This window comes from Rhinoraja longicauda, chromosome 20 (genome assembly GCF_053455715.1).
Source record: "Rhinoraja longicauda isolate Sanriku21f chromosome 20, sRhiLon1.1, whole genome shotgun sequence".
Taxonomy (NCBI): domain Eukaryota; kingdom Metazoa; phylum Chordata; class Chondrichthyes; order Rajiformes; family Arhynchobatidae; genus Rhinoraja; species Rhinoraja longicauda.
This window is the reverse complement of record NC_135972.1, coordinates 20744963-20764932: the sequence shown is the minus strand read 5'-3', so window position 1 is coordinate 20764932 and position 19970 is coordinate 20744963. Positions and strand designations below refer to the sequence as shown.

Here is a 19970-nt window from a genome sequence, read left to right as displayed (position 1 = left end):
ATCAACTGAAACTTATCCAACAGATGCTTTCTCGTGTCTTTGACAAATAAGATAAGCATTGGAAAATGTGTTCAATGGACCAAATCTGATAAAGATTTCTCAAAAGGAAAAATCTCCAAGGGAATAAAAGCTTGCAGGATTGGTTACAAAGCATTTATAGGTTATTAGACCGTTCAACTGCATAAACCATCCCAAATTCCAACAGTTGTCTTCGATTGAAGGTTACAAAGAAATACTGATGCAGTTTCCAACATAGTGCGGTTTCTTACCTTGCCTACTAATCTCTTCATGCAAGAGTTCTTCCATGGCTTCCTCTTCAGCTATATCTAATGGAGTCTCTCCTTCACTGTTGACTGCAGCAACATTTGCTCCACGGCTAATTAAATACCTGCAAAATGTTGTTTAAAATAAATTCTTTAGTGGATTGCACCCATTTCCAACAAAACCAAATGTTTTATTGAAGTTTTGACCCGTTCCAAGTTTAACTTTAAAAGTAGACGTTGAAAGTTGCAGGAAAATTGCTTCTATTAATGCAAAGCTAATCATAACTCTGGAAGAAATCTATTATCTTCATTTACAAATTTAATCTCAAATGGTAAAGCTAGCTTTCTGGTTTTGGAGAGTAGACTAAATTTTAATCATAAAGACATCAATGAGTGTACATTTAGTTGATTACATTCATCACCAATCATCCCATAGTCATGTTTCAGCCACACCTTTGCTTAAAATACCTTTGCTCAAAATACTTTTCTTATGCTGCTTAATCCATTAATATTTTGATTCCACTGTAATGGCTTCTTTCCTACTCATACACCTGTTCTTGAAAATATTTTACAGCTCATCTCTTATCAGCACCCTTTCTACACAAGCTACATTTAATGGCGTGTTTTCGCAATCTTTGGCTGATGAGATGGAGTTAGGATAAGAAAAACAAGCAACAAAATACGCTGCAGGGGAAATTTCCCTGAAGGTAGAACGCTCACCAGTCCCATCAATTCTGCCAATCCTTAGCTGCCAGTAGTAAAGAATTTGATAGTTAAAACACCAAATATATTTAAATCTCTGTACTGCCCCTCCTCACTGAATCATTATTTGTGCACACAAACTTTGAGTATGCATAAAATTGAATAGATTTTCGGATTCTTCAGATTATCTTCACACATGATCCATGATTTCGGACTACCTGGTGACTATAACAAACGCCACTTCAGCTGCCACGACCAACACTTAGGGCTAAGCAGCTTCCACCCCATCTCTGAAAAATCTGAAACATGCATCTGATCTGTACAACTTACTTTCCATCTTTTCATGTATGGTCTTTATCCAAGACTGAGTCCGAAGAAGGGTTCCGACCCGAAACGTCACCCATTCTTTTTCCCCAGATAAGTTGCCTGGCCCGCCGAGTTACTCCAGCATTTTGTATCTATCTTTGGTATAAACCAACATCTGCAGTTCCTTCCTATAAAATATCTATCTTTATCCAACCATCTGCCTATCAAACCCCACCCCCCTCACCTGTATCCACATATCACCCACCTGGCTTTGTCCCGCACTCACCTCTCTTCCAGCTTTTGACCCTTCCCCTACCATCACAATCAGGCTGAAGAACGGTCCCGACCCAAAACTTCACCTAAACATGTTCTCCAGAGATGCCTGACCTGCTAAGTTACTCCAGCGCTTGGTTTTGTTTTATTTCCCCCCTTGTTATTTTCTCTTCTCTCAAAATCTGTCCCCTTGGACAGCACTCAATTTTGTATTAACCAATAAATTTGCCTGAATTTAAATTGAAGAAATTATCCCATAGCAAATTATATATGACTGTTTGCAACTTGGCATCGTGCTTTTACAGTTATGGCTCAGATGACAGCACTGTCTTTAGTCACTGGACTAACGTGCAAAGTAATTGCTACACCATGCCCCTCCTGTGGACAAGACATTACACCAAGGACCTCTCCTTTCTCAACATGATGCAAAAAACAACACTAACAACTATATTATTCTGAAGAAAGGTCTCGACCCGAAACGTTGCCCATTCCTTCTATCCAGAGATGCTGCCTGTTACTCCAGCATTTTGTGGCTATATTATTTTTAATGCTGGCAGCTGGTGCACCCAATTACTGTACACAATTAGGGTGAAGTGCTCCAGCTTTGTTTCCGTAACACAGAAAGACGTTACAAAATAAAGCAGACAAAACGTGATGCCAATCACTGACAACTTCAATACTTAAAGAGAACTGCACCATAAGAGCCACATTTAAGGATCCCGTCTACACTTTTGTTTGGTGGTCTATGAATTTGTGACACTATCTAAATGCAACAAATTGAAAGTAAATTAACTGAGTCATTTATGCAACAGCTCAGTCATTTATGTAACAAAATTATTTTTAAATACCACACCTCCCCAGGCACCTGTCTACATTCTGCTACAGCAAAAATACCTCTCCTAGAGATGGTCTTTGTGGATGACACTAAGGGATGCTATTAAATGGACAGAAGTACCATGGTAACTGGGCCAAAAATACAGATACTAATAAATGCTCAAAACTACTCAGCAGGACATCTGGAGCTGCATACCTGACTAATAACCAGTGAGTAGTCATTTTCTTTTCTTCCATCTTATCAACAATTCATTCAACACATGCACGACAGTGAATGTCATTATCCTCTCTGCCCTTCAAAAGGTCACTTAGCTCCAGCAACGGGTTTTAATAGCCAGTGAGGTTGAGATCGGCGTCCAAATGATTCGCCATCACACACCTGCTCCCATGCACACATCCAAAACATGTCCTTGTATCGTACATTCCCAAACCTGTCTTAATTCCTGCACCCACTCCAACGTCAATCTCCCACCTAATAAACATGAAAACAGGACCACCACTGCTTTTCCAGCACCCTTGGTTTTGTTCTACCAGACCATCAGAGCTCACGGCCTTCCAATTGTACTGGAACTAGGATGCTAGGAGGCCGAGATTCCGGCCCTCAAAGTCAGCCGCAGAAGTCGACTCAGCCGCCTCAGACTGCCAAGAGTGCCAAAACTCAAACAATAGGGGGCAAATTTGACCTACCAATCAGCCAAGGAAATCCCGATGAGGTTGAGATCAGTCGCCTCACCCGGCCTAGGCTCCACATTTTCTGGGGTATTTCCAGGAGGATTTCAAGTGCTCTCTTAATTTTGTCCAGTCTGAAGGAGGTGCTGGACCACCAGTTGCCAGAAAATCAGTGGTGGACCTGTACTATACAGGAAGTGCAAAGACTACAAACTTCTAGAACAACAGTACAGGGAGAAAATAAAATCAGCCCTATCCGCTGCATCTGCACATATCAATCAAAGAATCTTTGAACCTACTACAAAAGTCAAATTACTAGCAACTTGATTGGCAAATTCCTTCGGCCCACCAAGTCTACATCGACCAGTGATCACCCGTACATTAGCACTATCGGAAACAAACTAAGGACAATTTACAATTTTACCAAAGCCAATTAACTTACAAACCTATACGTCTTTAGAGTGTCACTGAAAACCAGAGCACCCGGAGAAAACGCAAGTGATCACAGGGAGAACGTGCAAACTCCTTAGAGACAGCACCCTTAGTCAGGATCAAACTGGGGTCACTGGCGCTGTAAGGCAGCAACTCTACCGCTACACCATTCATTGTTCTTCCACATTTTAGGACAATTCTTTGAACATAATACAAGATCTATCAATACAGGAAGCTACTGGGTTACACAAGGGCACCGTTCCCGGGAATTGCCTGAGACGATTTCTTTCCAAGAGAAAAACGTTCACTTTCTGCGGTTATCCACATCGTGTCACTCTGCATGCACTTGCTATAATTCTTTCATTTCATTGAATTACCACCCAAAAACAATCCATACTTAATCTAATGGAATATGTGCATATCATTTTTAAATGAACACCATGAAATATTATTAATACTACCCTGAAAAAATTATTTGAAACTGCATGGGGGAATTTGCATAAAGTTGGATTTCAGTCATTCAGATCATTGACAGCACAGAGCCCCTGAGTAGTATATGCGGGTAAATAGGATTTGCTGAAATTGGGAGTCTTGGTCAGAATAATTGGGCCGAAGGGCCTGCTTCCGTGCTCTTTGACTAAGTATAAAAAGAGCCCGTTTCAATGGTTAAAGCTGTTGAAATACTTTGGCAGCGTAAGTAAATGCACTGAATACTTCAGGGCTGGTGGCCATTTAGATGTTCCCCTTCCACAGATGCTGCCCGATCTGCTGAGACGATGCTGAACATTTGGCTTTTAGTATCAGTTTCCCCCAATTGATAGTGCTCTGTGACCTCATACTTTCAATATAACTAGCTGTCATCTATTTAAGGAGTGCGATTAAAACATTAAAACCTTAGTAACGTTATTTTGTCGGCCAAAATAATTTCTTGAGTCTGTAAGCATCTGTCCTAAGTCAAGAGAGGTTCCCTGGGTTAAAAAATAATTCTGCCAATGCTTAAAAGGTTGTGAGCTGGCTTAGTTCCAAGTTAGAACAACCAAAGACCTATTATGGTTGTCATTTTCAGAGTTAGTCCACTCTTCATTACATCACAGGCAGCATGAAACATGCAGAAAAGATAGCACTTTTAAGGAATCTAGTTTGCTCCAAATACATATCACGCATCAGGTTTATGTTGCTAACTCCGAGCAGAGCCATTAATGTAGACCACTGGTCATTTAAATACAACATTAGGAAACAGTCTGCAAGAGCCTGCAGCTGCTGAACAGTAATCCTGAAGTTATATATATATATATATATATATATATATATATATATATATATATAAAAATAACTATGACAAAAATGTAGATGGCCTGATTAGTAATTGTGCAGACAATACAAAAATTGGCAGAGTTGTGGAGAGTAAATAAGGTTCTCAAAAAATATAGCAAGATATAGATCAGTTACAGATAAGGGCAGATGGAGTTTAAGCTGTTGTAAGAAGGAAGGGCAAATGTAAGGGGAAAGTATATAGTCGGACCTTAAGGCCATTTATGTGTAGAGAGATCTTGGGATCCAAGTCCACTGCTCTCTGAAAGTGGCAACACAATGAGACATGGTGGTCTAGAAAGCATATTGCATGTCTGCCTTCATCCATTGGGCATCGAATAAAAGTGTCAGAAAGTTATGTTATAGGTGTAGAACACTTTGGTTAGGCAGTTATTGAGCGCATGTTTGTTCGCCCATTACAGGAAGGATATCGAGGCGTCGAGGAGCAGAAGCGATTAACCGGGCTATTGCCTGAATTCGAGAAATATTAGCCATAAGGAGGTTGGACAAACCTGGTTCCTTTTCTCTGTAGCGTTGGAGACTGAGGGGCAACCCAATATAGTTTTATTAAATCATGAGAAGCATAGATAGGGTTGGCAATCAGTATCTTCTTCTCCCCCCTCCCCCCCACAGCAAAGAAATGATGACAAGGCAAAATTTAAAGGAGAGATGCAGGGCAAGTTTTAAATACACAAAGTGGTGGGTGCCTAGAACGTGCTGCCAGGGGTTGTGGAAAAAATAGACACAATATTGACATTTAAGAGGTATTTGGATGACATATGAACATGCAAGGATATGGTTCTTGTACAAACAGACATGGTGGGCCAATGGTTTAGGTCTTTACTGTTCTGTGGTCTTGTGTGTTAAGGTGATGCATTTGTGCACTACAGCAGAACAAACAGCAGACCAGCTGGCCCTTTGAGCCAGCTCTGCAGTTAAGATCATGGAGGATTCTGCCTTGGCCTCAACACTACCTTCCCAAATGTTTAGGTTTATTGTCACATGTACAGTGAAAAGCTTTGCTTGATCTGCTATATCTGATGTGATCTAACCAGATAAAGTATAAGTAAATACAATCACTTCAAACTCAAGTGCAAAAGATAGAGCAACGGGGAAAAAACAAAGTACAGAATAGAGCTCGCAGCATTGTATCTCGTGTACCTCATCAGTTCCATAGACAAAGTCTAATGCCTTCATTGAGGTGAATCGGACAATTCCTACCTTGTGGAATAACCATATTTTAAACGTTGCTATTGTACCTGTCTCAACTACTTCCTCTCTCTATTTCATTTCCAGGGTGAAATCTTTCACACAAACCGCCTTTCACACAAAAAATATTAAAATAATTCTACGTCACTATTTACAACACAGAAATTCTTCCCACGTCACCATTATTTATCCCACAATATCCACCAAAACATTACTACATATATGATGTGTGCAACCTATCCAGACTACTTACAAGCCATGGCTCCCACCCTTCAAATAATTCCTGCTTTTAAAATGTTTCTGCTCTTTTAAAACAAGAAAAGGCACATCTTTGAGCAAGATTTCCCCTACTATATAGCAAAGAAAGACAATCAGATGATTATCACAAACCTCTCCAGTCCTGCTTCACCTGCTACACAGAAAACATATTGCAATCTGCTCCATTGGCCAGATAGATCCATGTTGTCAATAACGTGGATCTTGCCAATGGGCACGATTGCAACTTATTCTATTCGCAAAACTAAAAGAGAACAACAAGCTTAATCCTTTCCAGGCTCACCACGAAATCAATCCATCTACAAGTTAAACATTGAAATCTTTTGCCTTTACCTAGGATTGCCTAGGATTGCTGCCTTACAGCAAATCATACCAATCTAGCTGAATTTAGCAGCCATACGTGTGAGGAAACAAAACATTACATTCCGAATTGACTAATAGATTCTCAAGAATGTCCAAAAGCCATAATAATCAACTTGTGCCTGACACTTCATCATAAAGTGCCTTGTCTTTATTTGTCCATTATGACATACCACATATCTTGAGTGCATGGAGGCACACCTTCAGATCAGCTAGAATGATTTTTGTTCAATTTTGTAGATTTCTTGTAATTCTCTATCTCCACCATCTTAGACAATAGGCAATAGGTGCAGGAGTAGGCCATTCAGCCCTTCGAGCCAGCACCGCCATTCAATGCGATCATGGCTGATCACTCTCAATCAGTATCCCGTTCCTGCCTTCTCCCCATACCCCCTCACTCCACTATCCTTAAGAGCTCTATCCAGCTCTCTCTTGAAAGCATCCAACGAACGCCTCCACTGCCTTCTGAGGCAGAGAATTCCACACCTTCACCACTCTCTGACTGAAAAAGTTCTTCCTCATCTCCGTTCTAAATGGCCTACCCCTTATTCTTAAACTGTGGCCCCTTGTTCTGGACTCCCCCAACATTGGGAACAAGTTTCCTGCCTCTAATTTGTCCAATCCCCTAATTATCTTATATGTTTCAATAAGATCCCCCCTCATCCTTCTAAATTCCAGTGTATACAAGCCTAATTGCTCCAGCCTTTCAACATACGACAGTCCCGCCATTCCGGGAATTAACCTAGTGAACCTACGCTGCACGCCCTCAATAGCAAGAATATCCTTCCTCAAATTTGGGGACCAAAACTGCACACAGTACTCCAGGTGCGGTCTCACCAGGGCCCGGTACAACTGTAGAAGGACCTCTTTGCTCCTATACTCAACTCCTCTTGTTATGAAGGCCAACATTCCATTGGTTTTCTTCACTGCCTGCTGTACCTGCATGCTTCCTTTCAGTGACTGATGCACTAGGACACCCAGATCTCGTTGAACATCCCCTCTTCCTAACTTGACACCATTCAGATAATAATCTGCCTTTCTATTCTTACTTCCAAAGTGAATAACCTCACACTTATCTACATTAAACTGCATCTGCCCTGTATCCGCCCACTCACACAACCTGTCCAAGTCACCCTGCAGCCTTATTGCATCTTCCTCACAATTCACACTACCCCCCAGCTTAGTATCATCTGCAAATTTGCTAATGGTACTTTTAATCCCTTCATCCAAGTCATTAATGTATATCGTAAATAGCTGGGGTACCAGCACCGAACCTTGCGGTACCCCACTGGTCACTGCCTGCCATTCCGAAAGGAATCTTTCTAAGCTTTCAAATTAATTCACTTCTCTCATCAATTTGGTTACCTCCGGCAGCTGCTCAAATTCTCAGCCTTCTTCCAACTAATGGTGGCACAGTGGTGCAGCAGTAGAGTTGTTGCCTTACAGCGCCAGAGACTGACTATGTGTGCTATCTGTACGGAGTTTGTACTTTCTCCCTGTGACTGTGTGGGGTTTTTCCGGGTGCTCTGGTTTCCTTCCACACTCCAAAGAGTACAGGTTTTGTAGGTTAATTGGCTTCCAGAAAATTGTAAATTGTCCTTAGTGTGTAGGATAATGCTGATGTACGGGGTGATTGCTGGTCGGCGTGAACTTGGTGAGCCAAAGGACCTGTTTCAGTGCAGTATCTCTAAATCTAAAGTCTAAATCTTACGCTACCATTTTATGCTTCCCTTACATTTATCATTCATATCCATGCTAAAGTTCAGACCACGAGTCCAAATTACACTCAGTCCTTGAAGTGATATGCAGAACATACATTTCCCTCAGAAGGGTCTCGACCCGAAATGTCACCCATTCCTTCTTTCCAGAGATGCTGCCTGAGCCGCTGAGTTACTCCAGCATTTTGTGTCTACCTTTCCCTCAGGAAGCTAACTGTGGAGTCATTTGATAAGACTTAAATGGTGACTTATTCCATTGAACCAAATGATACACTCAGTCCTTGTAATGGGATTTCCATCAGGTGTTTCTGCTTCTCATTAAATGAACACTGACTCAAGGTGTCGTAGAAATTTAAGTGGCTCTCAAACCCAACTTAAACTGGAATTCACTAGTTCCATAACTAATGCAATTATATGCAAAATTACAAGGCAAATGAAATTCACTTTCATCAAGTTTGAGAAAATAAATTTCAGTGATCTTGTAAAAGTGCAAGCAAGCATTAAGCGCTGAGTAGCCAACACATACCAGCCTATAAAAGGAAATGAAGTCAGAAGAATCCCACAGGAGTTCAAAATTGTAATCAATATTCCGGCTGACGGGATTTTGTTCACCATACATCTCAGACACTTCCCAAAGCAGCCACTATTTATAGCCTACCCAACGACTTCACATTGAGTTTTCCACGGGAAATTTCAGGAATGTTCTTCAATAATCTCTTCATAACGAGTCTTATTAGCAAAATCGGCTGCACTTCTTCAGACCATGCTAGTAAAATGCAAATAAGTTGTTAACATTTTCTTGTGTTTGGAAGGAAACATGCTAAGTTGCACAAATCTTAAGACTATGTTTATACACCAATGAATTAATCAATGCCTCTGGTCACCATTGACCAGAAACTCAACTGGACTAGCCGCAAAAAAGATGAAAGGCTGAGCATCCTGCAATTAATGACCCTTTCCCTTCGTACCAGTCAATCCTCTACCTACAACGACACAGGTCAGCACTTCTCTGGATGCATACCTCCAGCAATACTTGCGGGCTCACTAATATCTAGGATAAAATTGCCCACCTTGCAGATACACCATCCTCCACATATTCATTGCCTTCACCACAGAGCACTGCAGCTTCAATATATAGCATTCTTTATCAGACTTCACTGTTATATCTTGTACTAAATGGTGTACCCTTTATTTGTGCACTGTGGATGGCTTGATTGTATTCATGCATAGTCATTTATTTGATTAGATAGCACACAAACAAAAGCTTTCCATTGTATCCAGGTATCCGTGACAATATACTAAACTTTTTTTTTTAAATCCAACCGCATTACTCGCCTAGTCGACTCCAATACCATCAATGAAACGTGTGGCCTCATCCATTGAGGAATGGGGTTTCAGCAACCTGGTAGCATGCTGTTTGCAAGGTCATACACCCTCCCTCCTGCCATAGATATGTATCACTGTTCCAGTGTTGGTACAGGGCAAAATCCTGAAACTCCCTCAGTGTGGGAGCACATTCACCAGAAGGACTTCGGAGCTTCCAGGCCAGCATCTTATCAAGATAAATCAGGGATGGGCAAACAACGTTAACTATGTTGACGACGCCCAGATCCCAGAAATTAAATGATATGGCCAATTATTTGATACAAGTAATGGCTACTGAATATAGAAAATTAGGTTCTACCAACAGCATCCCTTTATGCAATTAGGGAAATAATTAATAAGCAATCATACTGGGTCAAGTTACAAACCCCTTGAAATTATGGTATCTGAATTCCATTTGCAACCTATCCCTGGGAGAGTACTTTTATCAGCTCGTTAAGTGAACAGCACAGCTGATTCTTAATTTAAAGAGTTCTGCAAAGTCTGCTGGAAATGAATTCATGAGCTGGTCGGTGTACAATAATGGTGTCCCTACTTAATGTAATGCATTGGAAACATTTAGTAAAGGTTGAATATCTGGAATGGACGAGTTGTCTTCTGAGAAATGGTTCACTGGATAGACTTATGTCTGCTGGAGACAAGACTGAGAAGGGACGATTGGAATAAACAAGATTCTGAAGGATCTCAGCAAGTGCAAGAAAGAGATTGGGAACTTTGTGCCATGGTGTCAGAACAACCAACCAACAAAGAACAGTTTGACATCAGTAATACGAAAGAGAGACAAGGAACAGCAGATGCTGGAATCATGTGCAAAACACAAAGTACTGCAGTAACTCAGCGGGGTCAAGTAGCATCAGTGGAGGATATGGACAGACGACGTTTCAAGACAAGATTCTTCTTCGCCTATCCATGTCTCCAGAGATGCTGCCTGACCTAATGAGTTATCTAGAACTGTGTTGTACAGTAATATAAATTAATTTTTTGATCTGAGGAATCGGATTGTGAACACAACCCTGTCCTCATCAATGGAGCTGTTATAGAGATAATTGACAGCATTAACTTCCAAGGCATCCATATCACCAGCAACCTAACTTAGTCCCTTAATAGTGATCATGAAAGCACATCAGTTTATTTACTTTCTTCGGCATTTAAGATTCAGCATGTCCTCGAGGATGCTCTCCTATTTCTAGAGGATGGAAAGTAATCTGACAGGATGCATTTAGGCCTGATTTGGCAACTGCTCTGATCTTGACCGTCTGAACCTTCAGAAGAGATGGGAAAACAGCCCAGTCCTTCACAGGCACATCACTTCCTTCTATCCAGTCAATCTTCACAATGCAGCAGGAAGCCTTTAAGTATTGCCAAGGATGCTTGCCACCCTTTTCACTCTTCCACCATCTGGGAGATGATGTAGGAGCTTGAAACTCTGAACGTTCAGTTCTAAGAATAGCTTCTTCCCCATTACAAGGACTCCTGAACTAATCACCTCCTTTACTTCCCTTTCAGCAAGATGTTGCCTTGTATTCTTACACTTAACTTTATCTCATTTGGTTATTCCATTTTTGCACTTTGGTTTGGCTTTGCAAACTTCCGATTGATTACTTCTTTGAACCATTCTGCTGTTCCTCAATTGTATTTATTGTTGTATTTATTATTACATTATATATACTTTGTTCTCTGTGAGCTTCACATGAACAAGGAATTTCATTGCACCTGGTGTACAGGTCCCACTGATTTTCCAGCACATAGTTCCAGAGCCTGTCCGGATTATCCGTTTTGCTGGAGCAACAGAGGTCATGGCCTCCAAGAGGATTCCAAAACGGTCTGCCAAGGCCAGCGAGGGGCTAGAAACCAGCCCCGGAAGTCAGCTGCGGGAACGGATCCGGGCCGGGGTTCCAGAGTCTCGGCCACAGGGGGCAAATTGGACCCTCGAATCAGCATGAAAGTCCTGATGAGGTTGAGATCAGCGCCTCACATGGCCTAGGCGCTACATTTTCAGGGGGACTTCCGGGGGGAGGGGCGGGGTCCACAGGGAGAACGTGCCAATTCCACACAGACAGCACCCGAGGTCGATATCGAACCTGGATCTCCAGCATATTTGAACCTTGTGCTTTATGCTCATTCAAAATCAATGTTCCATAATCAAATCTGTGAAACTCCCATCACATTTTATAATCGTTTCCACATTTGGTACAAGGCTTACCTCTGATTTTTATAATACCATGACATTTTTTTAAAATGTGAAGCAAGTTTAAAGCAGGAATGGCCAGTACTTACATTGCTATATCGGTATATCCACAAGAGGCAGCTGCGTGTAGTGGTATCCAACCTTCATTATCTGGCTGGTTAATGTTTGCAGAGTGTTCCACTAGGAATTTCACCATATCCAAATTATCATCTATACATGCCTACGAAAGATATGAAAAAAACTGTCTCAATATTTACCATAGATGGCAAAGTCAAACAAATTTAAGCACACCAACTTATAGAAATACTCTCTCTTAAACACCATCGCATACTCTTCACGATCTAAGTAAACATGGCCGTAGTTTGGTAACTGTGGTCTTGGTAGAGAAACTGCATTCCCTCAGTATTTTTAGTTTACTTGCCAATATTTTGAATCCAGGAGTCAGATCATGCATTTTAATTTTAAAATACCAGTCAATCTCCGATTTGCAGCCCTAGTTTTTCACATTCCGACTTCCAACTTTAACCCATATTTCCAAATGGAGAAGCAACAGTAATGAACAAATGATCAAAGCTTTGTAAATGTTTAGACACATAGAACCACAAGATGCTTATTTACAAAATAAGACAAAGTGCTAGAGTAATTCAGTGGGTCAGGCAGTATCTTTGGAGAACATGGCTAGATGTCCTTTTGGGTGGGGTCTGAAAGGTCATAACCCAAAACGGCACCTATCCATGCTCTCCCGAGATGTTACCTGACCCACTGAGTTACTCCAGCACTTTGTGCCTTTACTTGTAAATTTGTTTTGAAAGCTGAAAAATAAGATAAAATGTTTCAAATTCACAAGGCACATTTCAACCTCTGAGGAAATATAGTAGATTTCAAATGTCGAGCCTTCGTCAGAATTGCTCATGGGTCAGTATTTTCTTTTGGACTTGGTGGTCATTGGAACCAAATAATTCAGCAACTGTTTACAAAAAAATCTAAAATATTTCTCCATTCCCCTCAAAATACATGTTAAAATGAGATAAAACACTACAATAATGAAAAATTATATTCCCAACTAGGTTTGTTCACAGTTAATAAACCACAAATATTAGGCAGTGGATAATTGAAGAATGTATTAATTATCTCAATTCATATTTTAGTTAATGACTTCACACAACACAAATAATCTTTACGAAACAGTAGTCAGGATTTTAAGGATATTCAAAACAGTTAATGGTCATTATCACACAACTTGCACAAATACTCTTCAGAGAAAAGGTTTTGCCAAACCATTTGAGGAAAAAGTACTGCCATGACGCATCCTACAAAAAAAAAACTCAATCTAGTGAGTGGAATGAGATTTGTATTGCAACGTTTTGTGAATCGGTCTATTTCTCTGCAATAGAAAAAAGGGAGCAAGACTATATTCAACACTCAAAACGTTTGAAATGGTCAAAATGTAAATATTTAGTGCTCATTTTACTATTAGAACAGATGCCACTGTCACACTTTAGTACGGTAACAAAGGCAAACAGATAGGGACTGAGGATCACCAACAGGTGGGCAGAGAGGGAGGGAAAACAGGCAGAAGGTGGGAGACCAAAAAGTTGATTGAGAGAGGTAGGGAGTTGGATAAGCAGAGGGAGAGGTAGCGGGAAGGAAAGCCGACAAGCGGACAGAGGTCGGAGAAGTAACCATCGTCTTAGAAGGCCTCAGAAGGAAGTGGAGGTCAATTTTCTGGATGCTTTCAAGAAAGAGCTAGAGCTCTTAATGATAGCGGAGTCAGGGGGTATGGGGAAAAGGCAGAAACGGGGTACTGATTGTGTATGATCAGCCATGATCACATTGAATGGCGGTGCTGGCTCGAAGGGTCGAATGGCCTACTCCTGCACCTATTGTCTATTGAAATGGTGGTCTCCTATTCTGTTTCCCAGGGATTTGTCAACCCCAAGAGCAGAAGCAAAGATCAAGCTCTGTGCCGAACAACTGGCACCAGTCTACACAGACATTTTTAATCGGTCCCTGCAAACCTGCACCGTCCCTGCCTGCTTCAAAGTCTCCACTATTGTTCCCCTACGCCAAAAACCCAAGGATCACTGGTCTTAATGACTAAAGGCCTGTTGCACTGACCTCTGTAATCAAGAAGACCCTTGAAAGACGTGCTAGTCCACCTGAAAAATATCACAAACCCCATGCTCGACCCCCTGCAGTTTGCATACCGGGCAAATAGATCAGTGGATGACACAGTCAACCTAGGCCTGCACTTCATCCTCCAGCACCTAGACCGCCAGGGGACCTGTGCAAGGATTTTGTTTGTGGATTTTAGCTCTGCATTCAACACCATTGTGCCAGAGCTACTACACTCCAAACTCTCTCAGTTGACTGTTCCTGAACCCCTCTGTCATATTGGATCATCAACTTTCTGACAGGAAGCAGCACGTGAGGCTGGGAAAGCACATCTCGGATCTGCAGACCCTTAGCATAGGAGCACCGCAAGGATGCGTACTCTCCCCTCCTTTACTCTCTCTACACCTAGGACTGCGTCTCCAGACTGCTGTGTCAAGCTTCTCAAGTTTGCGGGCAACACAACCCTGATTGGATTGATCCAGGATGGGGAGGAATCTGCCTACAGGCAGGAAGTGACACAACTGGCGTCCTGGTGCCATCGCAACAACCTGGAGCTCAATGCTCATAATTCGGTGGAATTGATTGTAGACTTTAGGATAGGTCCCCCTCCCCTCCTCCCACTCAGCATCAACAACACCAGTCACATCTGTGGAGTCATTTAAGTTCCTTGGAACCATCATCTCCAGGGACCGTAAATGGGAGGCTACCATCGACTCCACAGTCAAAAAGGCCCAACAGTGGATGTACTTCCTGTGGCAGCTGAGAAAACAAACTGCAACAGGCAATGATGGTCCAGTTTTATACTGCCATCATAGAGTCTGTCCTCACCTTCTCCATCATGGTCTGGTTTAGCTCAGCCACCAAGCATGACATCCGGAGTCTGCAGCGCATCGTTCGATCAGCCGAGAAGGTTGTTGGCTGCAACCTTCTCCCCAACTGCAAGGACCAGGAAGAGAGTGGTTAAGATCATCTCTGACCCCTCTCACCCTGGCCACAAACTCTTTGAAGCACTTCTCTCTGGAAGGCGACTCTGGACTGTCAAAGCACCACAGCCAGACATCAAAACAGCTTTTTTCCCTACGAACAGTAGCTCTACTCAACAGCCAAAAGTCTGTAGCCTCCTTTTGCTCTGGTATTTTATTTCATTCTTCACATTTAAATTATAATGTTTTATTTTTAATCGTCTACTGTATATCATGTTGTTACTTGTGAGCAAAGAAACAAGGCAAATTCCTTGTATGTATACATATTTGGCTAATACATTTCAATTTCATTCAATTCAAGATGTTCCCCTGAGAAATTATTTTTCAAGCTTTCCACACTAAGAAACTGAGAACTGTCTGCAGACAAGATCAAGCAACATACAAGTCTTCCAACCTTTCCTGGAACACAATGCATAGCTTCAAATTATACTTTCAGCCCTTGACCAGCTTTGACAACAGAAATATCAGGGGAAAGGCAACTTTAACTTGAACTCCTCGCATCTCCAAAGTAATTAAAAATGAGTTTCAATCTCACAAATTTGTTCTTAGTGTGGCTGAACTGTAAACAAAGCTGTAACAGTTATGTAGTTCGCTGTGAAGCCTAAATTAAAATGCCACTTAGTTATTTTCTCCAGGTGGCTTTCCGAAATGAACCATTTCTTAAATTTAACAAATCTCTGTTACTGGTACTTACCAATAATAATTTTTTCAAAGCACGTTTTAGCTGAATTTACAAGTCATCTGCCTGTAATTTTTGAGTAATTGGCATACTACTGCATACAGTTAGAATAGGTTGCAAATACTCTGTTCCATGTTCTTATACAATGATTTTGTAAACCATGGCTGTTAATGTAAGAAACATCTAATACTTTTATTCTTTTGATTTTTAAATACATTTAATCAAGTTAAAATAAACAAGAGTATGATTATGTTACTATGTATGCTCCATTCAAAAACACAGTGGAATGTAAAGAGGCACAGCAGAATTCACAGCTAGAAGAAGTAAAGATGGTTTTTGGTTAACCAAATTAAAATGTTGTCAAGACATGGATATTTGAACCTCACTTTGGAAACACGGTAATCAAAAACATTTAGGAGAAAACTGAGTAATGTGAAGAGTGGCTTTGAAGAGCAGTAGGACAGAAACAAGCAGAGGAAATGTTTAACCTGGAGATATGATTGGAGATTGCAGCTCTCTCACACCTGCTTTTGTTGGGAATACCAAATGCACTGTGCTCCATTCTTCCATCAATTGCACACATTGCTAACTTGTCTATTTCATTAAGGCAAATATACCAAGCTATTTGGCTTTGTCAAACTGCAATGGTATTTCAAGTTCTACATCCAAATTTTTAAATATTTTCCAATGTATTTAAATACATTCATGTTGGTGCTACTACACTACTCACCCATCAGTAAATTTGTGAACTGAGCAACAACTGAAAATTGCGTTCCCAAATTTCAGAAGTTAGAGCAGACCTCAAGTACATACTGACTGAAGTATGAACATTTCTATTACAAATCGATTATTAGAATTACAAGCATTGCCATTTTTAAAGGAAATTATAACTTTCTGAAACTGATTTCACTACTCTTTTCAAATTCATAACGCGATTTTTTCAACGTAACCAGTTGTGACCTGCAAATTCCTTCAATAACGCCATTTTCTTCTGTGGCAAGCCTTATTTTTAAACAATGACTCGTAAGTTCTCGATTCTACCACAAAGTTCTCCACATCCATCTTGTCAAGACCCCTCTGGATCATTTATCTTCTATCTTCATCTCTCGCTCTTTATTCCAGCATATACAAAGCTAGACCAGCCAACCTCTCCTCAGAAGACAACCAGTCTATTCCAGATATCTATTTGTGTAGGAAGGAATTGCAGATGCTGGTTTACATCGAAGATAGACAAAAAAATGCCAGAGTAACTCTCTGCCTCAGAAGGCAGTAGAGAGAGGCCAATTCCCTGGATGCTTTCAAGAGAGATTTAGATAGAGCTCTTAATAATAGCAGTCAAGGGATATGGGGAGAAGGCAGGAACGGGAAACTGATTGTGGATGATCAGCCATGATCACAGTGAATGGCAGTGCTGGCTCGAAGGGCCAAATGGCCTACTCCTGCTTCTATTGTCTATCTCACCTGGTCAGGCAGAAATCTCCGGAGAATTGCAACAGGTGACATTTCGGGTCCAGACCATTCTTCAGACAGAATCAGGAGAGAGGGAAATGATTCCCACTCCTCTGGAAATCGGCTGTGATTTGTTCTAGAGTCCTTTTCACATCTCTAGTTTCCCTCTCCCCTGACTCTCAGTCTGAAGAAGGGTCACGATTCGAAACATCACCTATTCCTTTTCTCCAGAGATGCTGTCTGACCTGCTGAGTTGCTCCAGCATTTTGTGTCTATCTTCAGATAATTATCTTTAATTGAAAGTGAGACCTCAGATTTACAGGTGAAACTAGGAAGGTCAACAAGGAGTGGGTGAGAATATTCAAACCCAAAACAAAGGCTTGAAAAAGGTTTCAGTGAAAGAGATCAAACAAGATGCAGTCTGGCAACATTAGATTGAGGTAGGATTTCAGGTGAATGCAAACCAGCCTAAATTCTAAATCTTTAATATGAAATTTAAAAATAAACAAGCTTCAAAACAGTTCAACAAGGCAAAAATCCTCTTCCAAACTGTTCGAGCAAGTGATGGAATTTGTTTAAAGGATTCTCAGCATAATCAGCTGCTGCTCTTTGTGAACCCCTATAAAGCAAAAATAAATCTGTCCAAAAGAATCTGTATGTTTTAACATGGCGAGACAAAATTATCTTGGTCATAATGGATCATGTACTAATGTGGAAAATGCTGTGTGGTAAAATCCAACAAGCTTTAAACGTGAGCAAATAGGATTTAAAGGATTCAATTTTTTTTAATTGAATATCTCCAAAGATATTTGGGTAATGTGGACACCATGGATTAATAATTGGTAGAACTGGGCAATTGTACATATTTTACATTATTTCACTATTTACAGAAGTGTAGTGCAATATTTATCAAAATCGATAAGGTTGTATTTAATCACATGCCCTCCTTTGAAAGGCTCATACTGTAAAGATGACAGTGCATTTATAGGTAATTTTTTAAATGGTTAGCTTATATTTTTTCATTAATATGTAGCTTGAGCCAATGACAGCTATTTCCAGATGTGATGTACACTTCCCATGTATCATAAATACACCCCGATGTGGGATTTACTTGCAGATAAATGGTATTACAACCAGATATTATCAAATTTAAAGTGCAAATGGAATTGGCAACATTTTCTATAAACTGTCGGATAATGGCCTGAAGCCTGTCTAAAACCCACATCTCCAAACCTCCCACACAAATAATGTTCAACTAAAAAAATGAATTGGTTTGTGAATAGGAAAATCTGAACCTTAGGCTATGTTGTTTTGGAAAATAAATGACCAGTTTACATCCTTTGTCAAATGTTAATAAATATACACTATCTTCACTAGTATCTGAATACAGTTCAAATGCAAGAGTACACAATGTAAAGATTGTTTATAACCACATCTGGCTTTTAACCTGAAAACATACACTTCAAGAAATACCAAGAATCAGGAATAAATTTTGAAATAAAAAGTTAATTTACATTTGACTACACTTTGAAGGAACCGAAGGCTTTGTGTTTTTAATAATCCTGTCTACTAAGAATGAAGAGTTTCCTAAAATTTTCCTTTAAAAAGGTGTCAAAATGTAGAATCAGCTCTTTCTGATGACAGCAGGATTTTTGGGGTGGGGGAGGACAAATGATGAGAGAGAAACGATCAAGTGGAAGGAAAAGGCAAATTATAATAACATTAACAATGTCTCACTAAAACAGGGTCAGATTTTGAAGCACATTTCCCTGTGCTGTTGTGATCATTTTATTTGAGAGTTGTGAGCAATACAACTCCGAAAACTTTTGTTTAAAGACTAGGTCAAAATAATTAGAAAATAATTTCTCCACCAACACAGCAATGCACTTCCGTTGGAACTAAACTGTAGAGGAAAAGACAAATCTCAACAGTTGAAAACCAAACACAAGTTACAAACTAGTTGGGACATTCCTTAGGGATTACTGTTCCCTTGCAGTAGTTATACTTAGTTGAATCGAAATTGCTTATGACCCAATTTTCCCCTCAGTCCCAGAAGTAGTGATGTACTGTGATCAAGGACAGAGTACTTGAACAGAGTACTTTATTTCTTTGTGCACAAAATATTATTTTTTAAAGTTGAAATATTCAGAAACCAGCAAGGATCTTGTACTCCATTTTGCAACTAATCTCAGAATTTAATCCAAAGTATGGACTTTTCCTTGTCTCTTCATTTTAGAGTTGATGTAGTTGAAATGTTTCAAACTTCTGATTAAAGTTGAAGCCTCCCCTGAGTGGGTGTGGGAATGAGGTTTAAGCAGTGAATACTGAGTGACAGGGTCGTTAAAATATTTTATGCAAGGCAACAGCTACATATTTGACTTCACGTTTCAATAATCTGTCATGCTTCAGCAAATGAAGGCAACAAAAATGAGGCTGATGAGGAACTTTAAGTTTGGCGCATTTGCTTCATGCGGCTACCCATCAAATGGCAGCAGTATTCATCCAAAGATGGAGAAATTTCAAATCTCACTAACTTCAAGAGTGATAAATTGGGCATGCTGGGAACCATAGTGTAAACTTGGCCAAGTGGATTCCAAAATTTCACTGCAAGAAATTTAACACAAGAAAAATATTTTGTAATTATTTATTACCGATCTCTAGCTGCTCTTGAAAACGCAGGAACTCAGGGAATTTCAGTATTTAGATACAGCGATAATAAATGTTAATATTATTTCATAAAAGGATGGCATGAAATGCCTAGGAAGGAACTGCAGATGCTGGTTTATTCCAAAGATAGACACAAAGTGCTGGAGTAACTCA

General features: G+C 40.4%; 1 protein-coding gene across 12 annotated transcripts in view; it reads right to left on the bottom strand.

Annotated features, from left to right (window-relative positions):
* ppp1r12a (protein phosphatase 1, regulatory subunit 12A) overlaps window positions 1–19970 on the bottom strand; it is a 117707-nt gene that overhangs the window by 70839 nt on the left and 26898 nt on the right. For all 12 annotated transcript variants that reach the window (XM_078417134.1, XM_078417133.1, XM_078417137.1 and 9 more), the window contains exons 2-3: window positions 12014–12144; window positions 270–388 (exon numbers count right to left, since the gene is read on the bottom strand). In XM_078417134.1, coding sequence (XP_078273260.1) covers window positions 270–388; window positions 12014–12144 — 250 coding nt within the window. The remainder of the gene's footprint in view (window positions 1–269; window positions 389–12013; window positions 12145–19970) is intronic.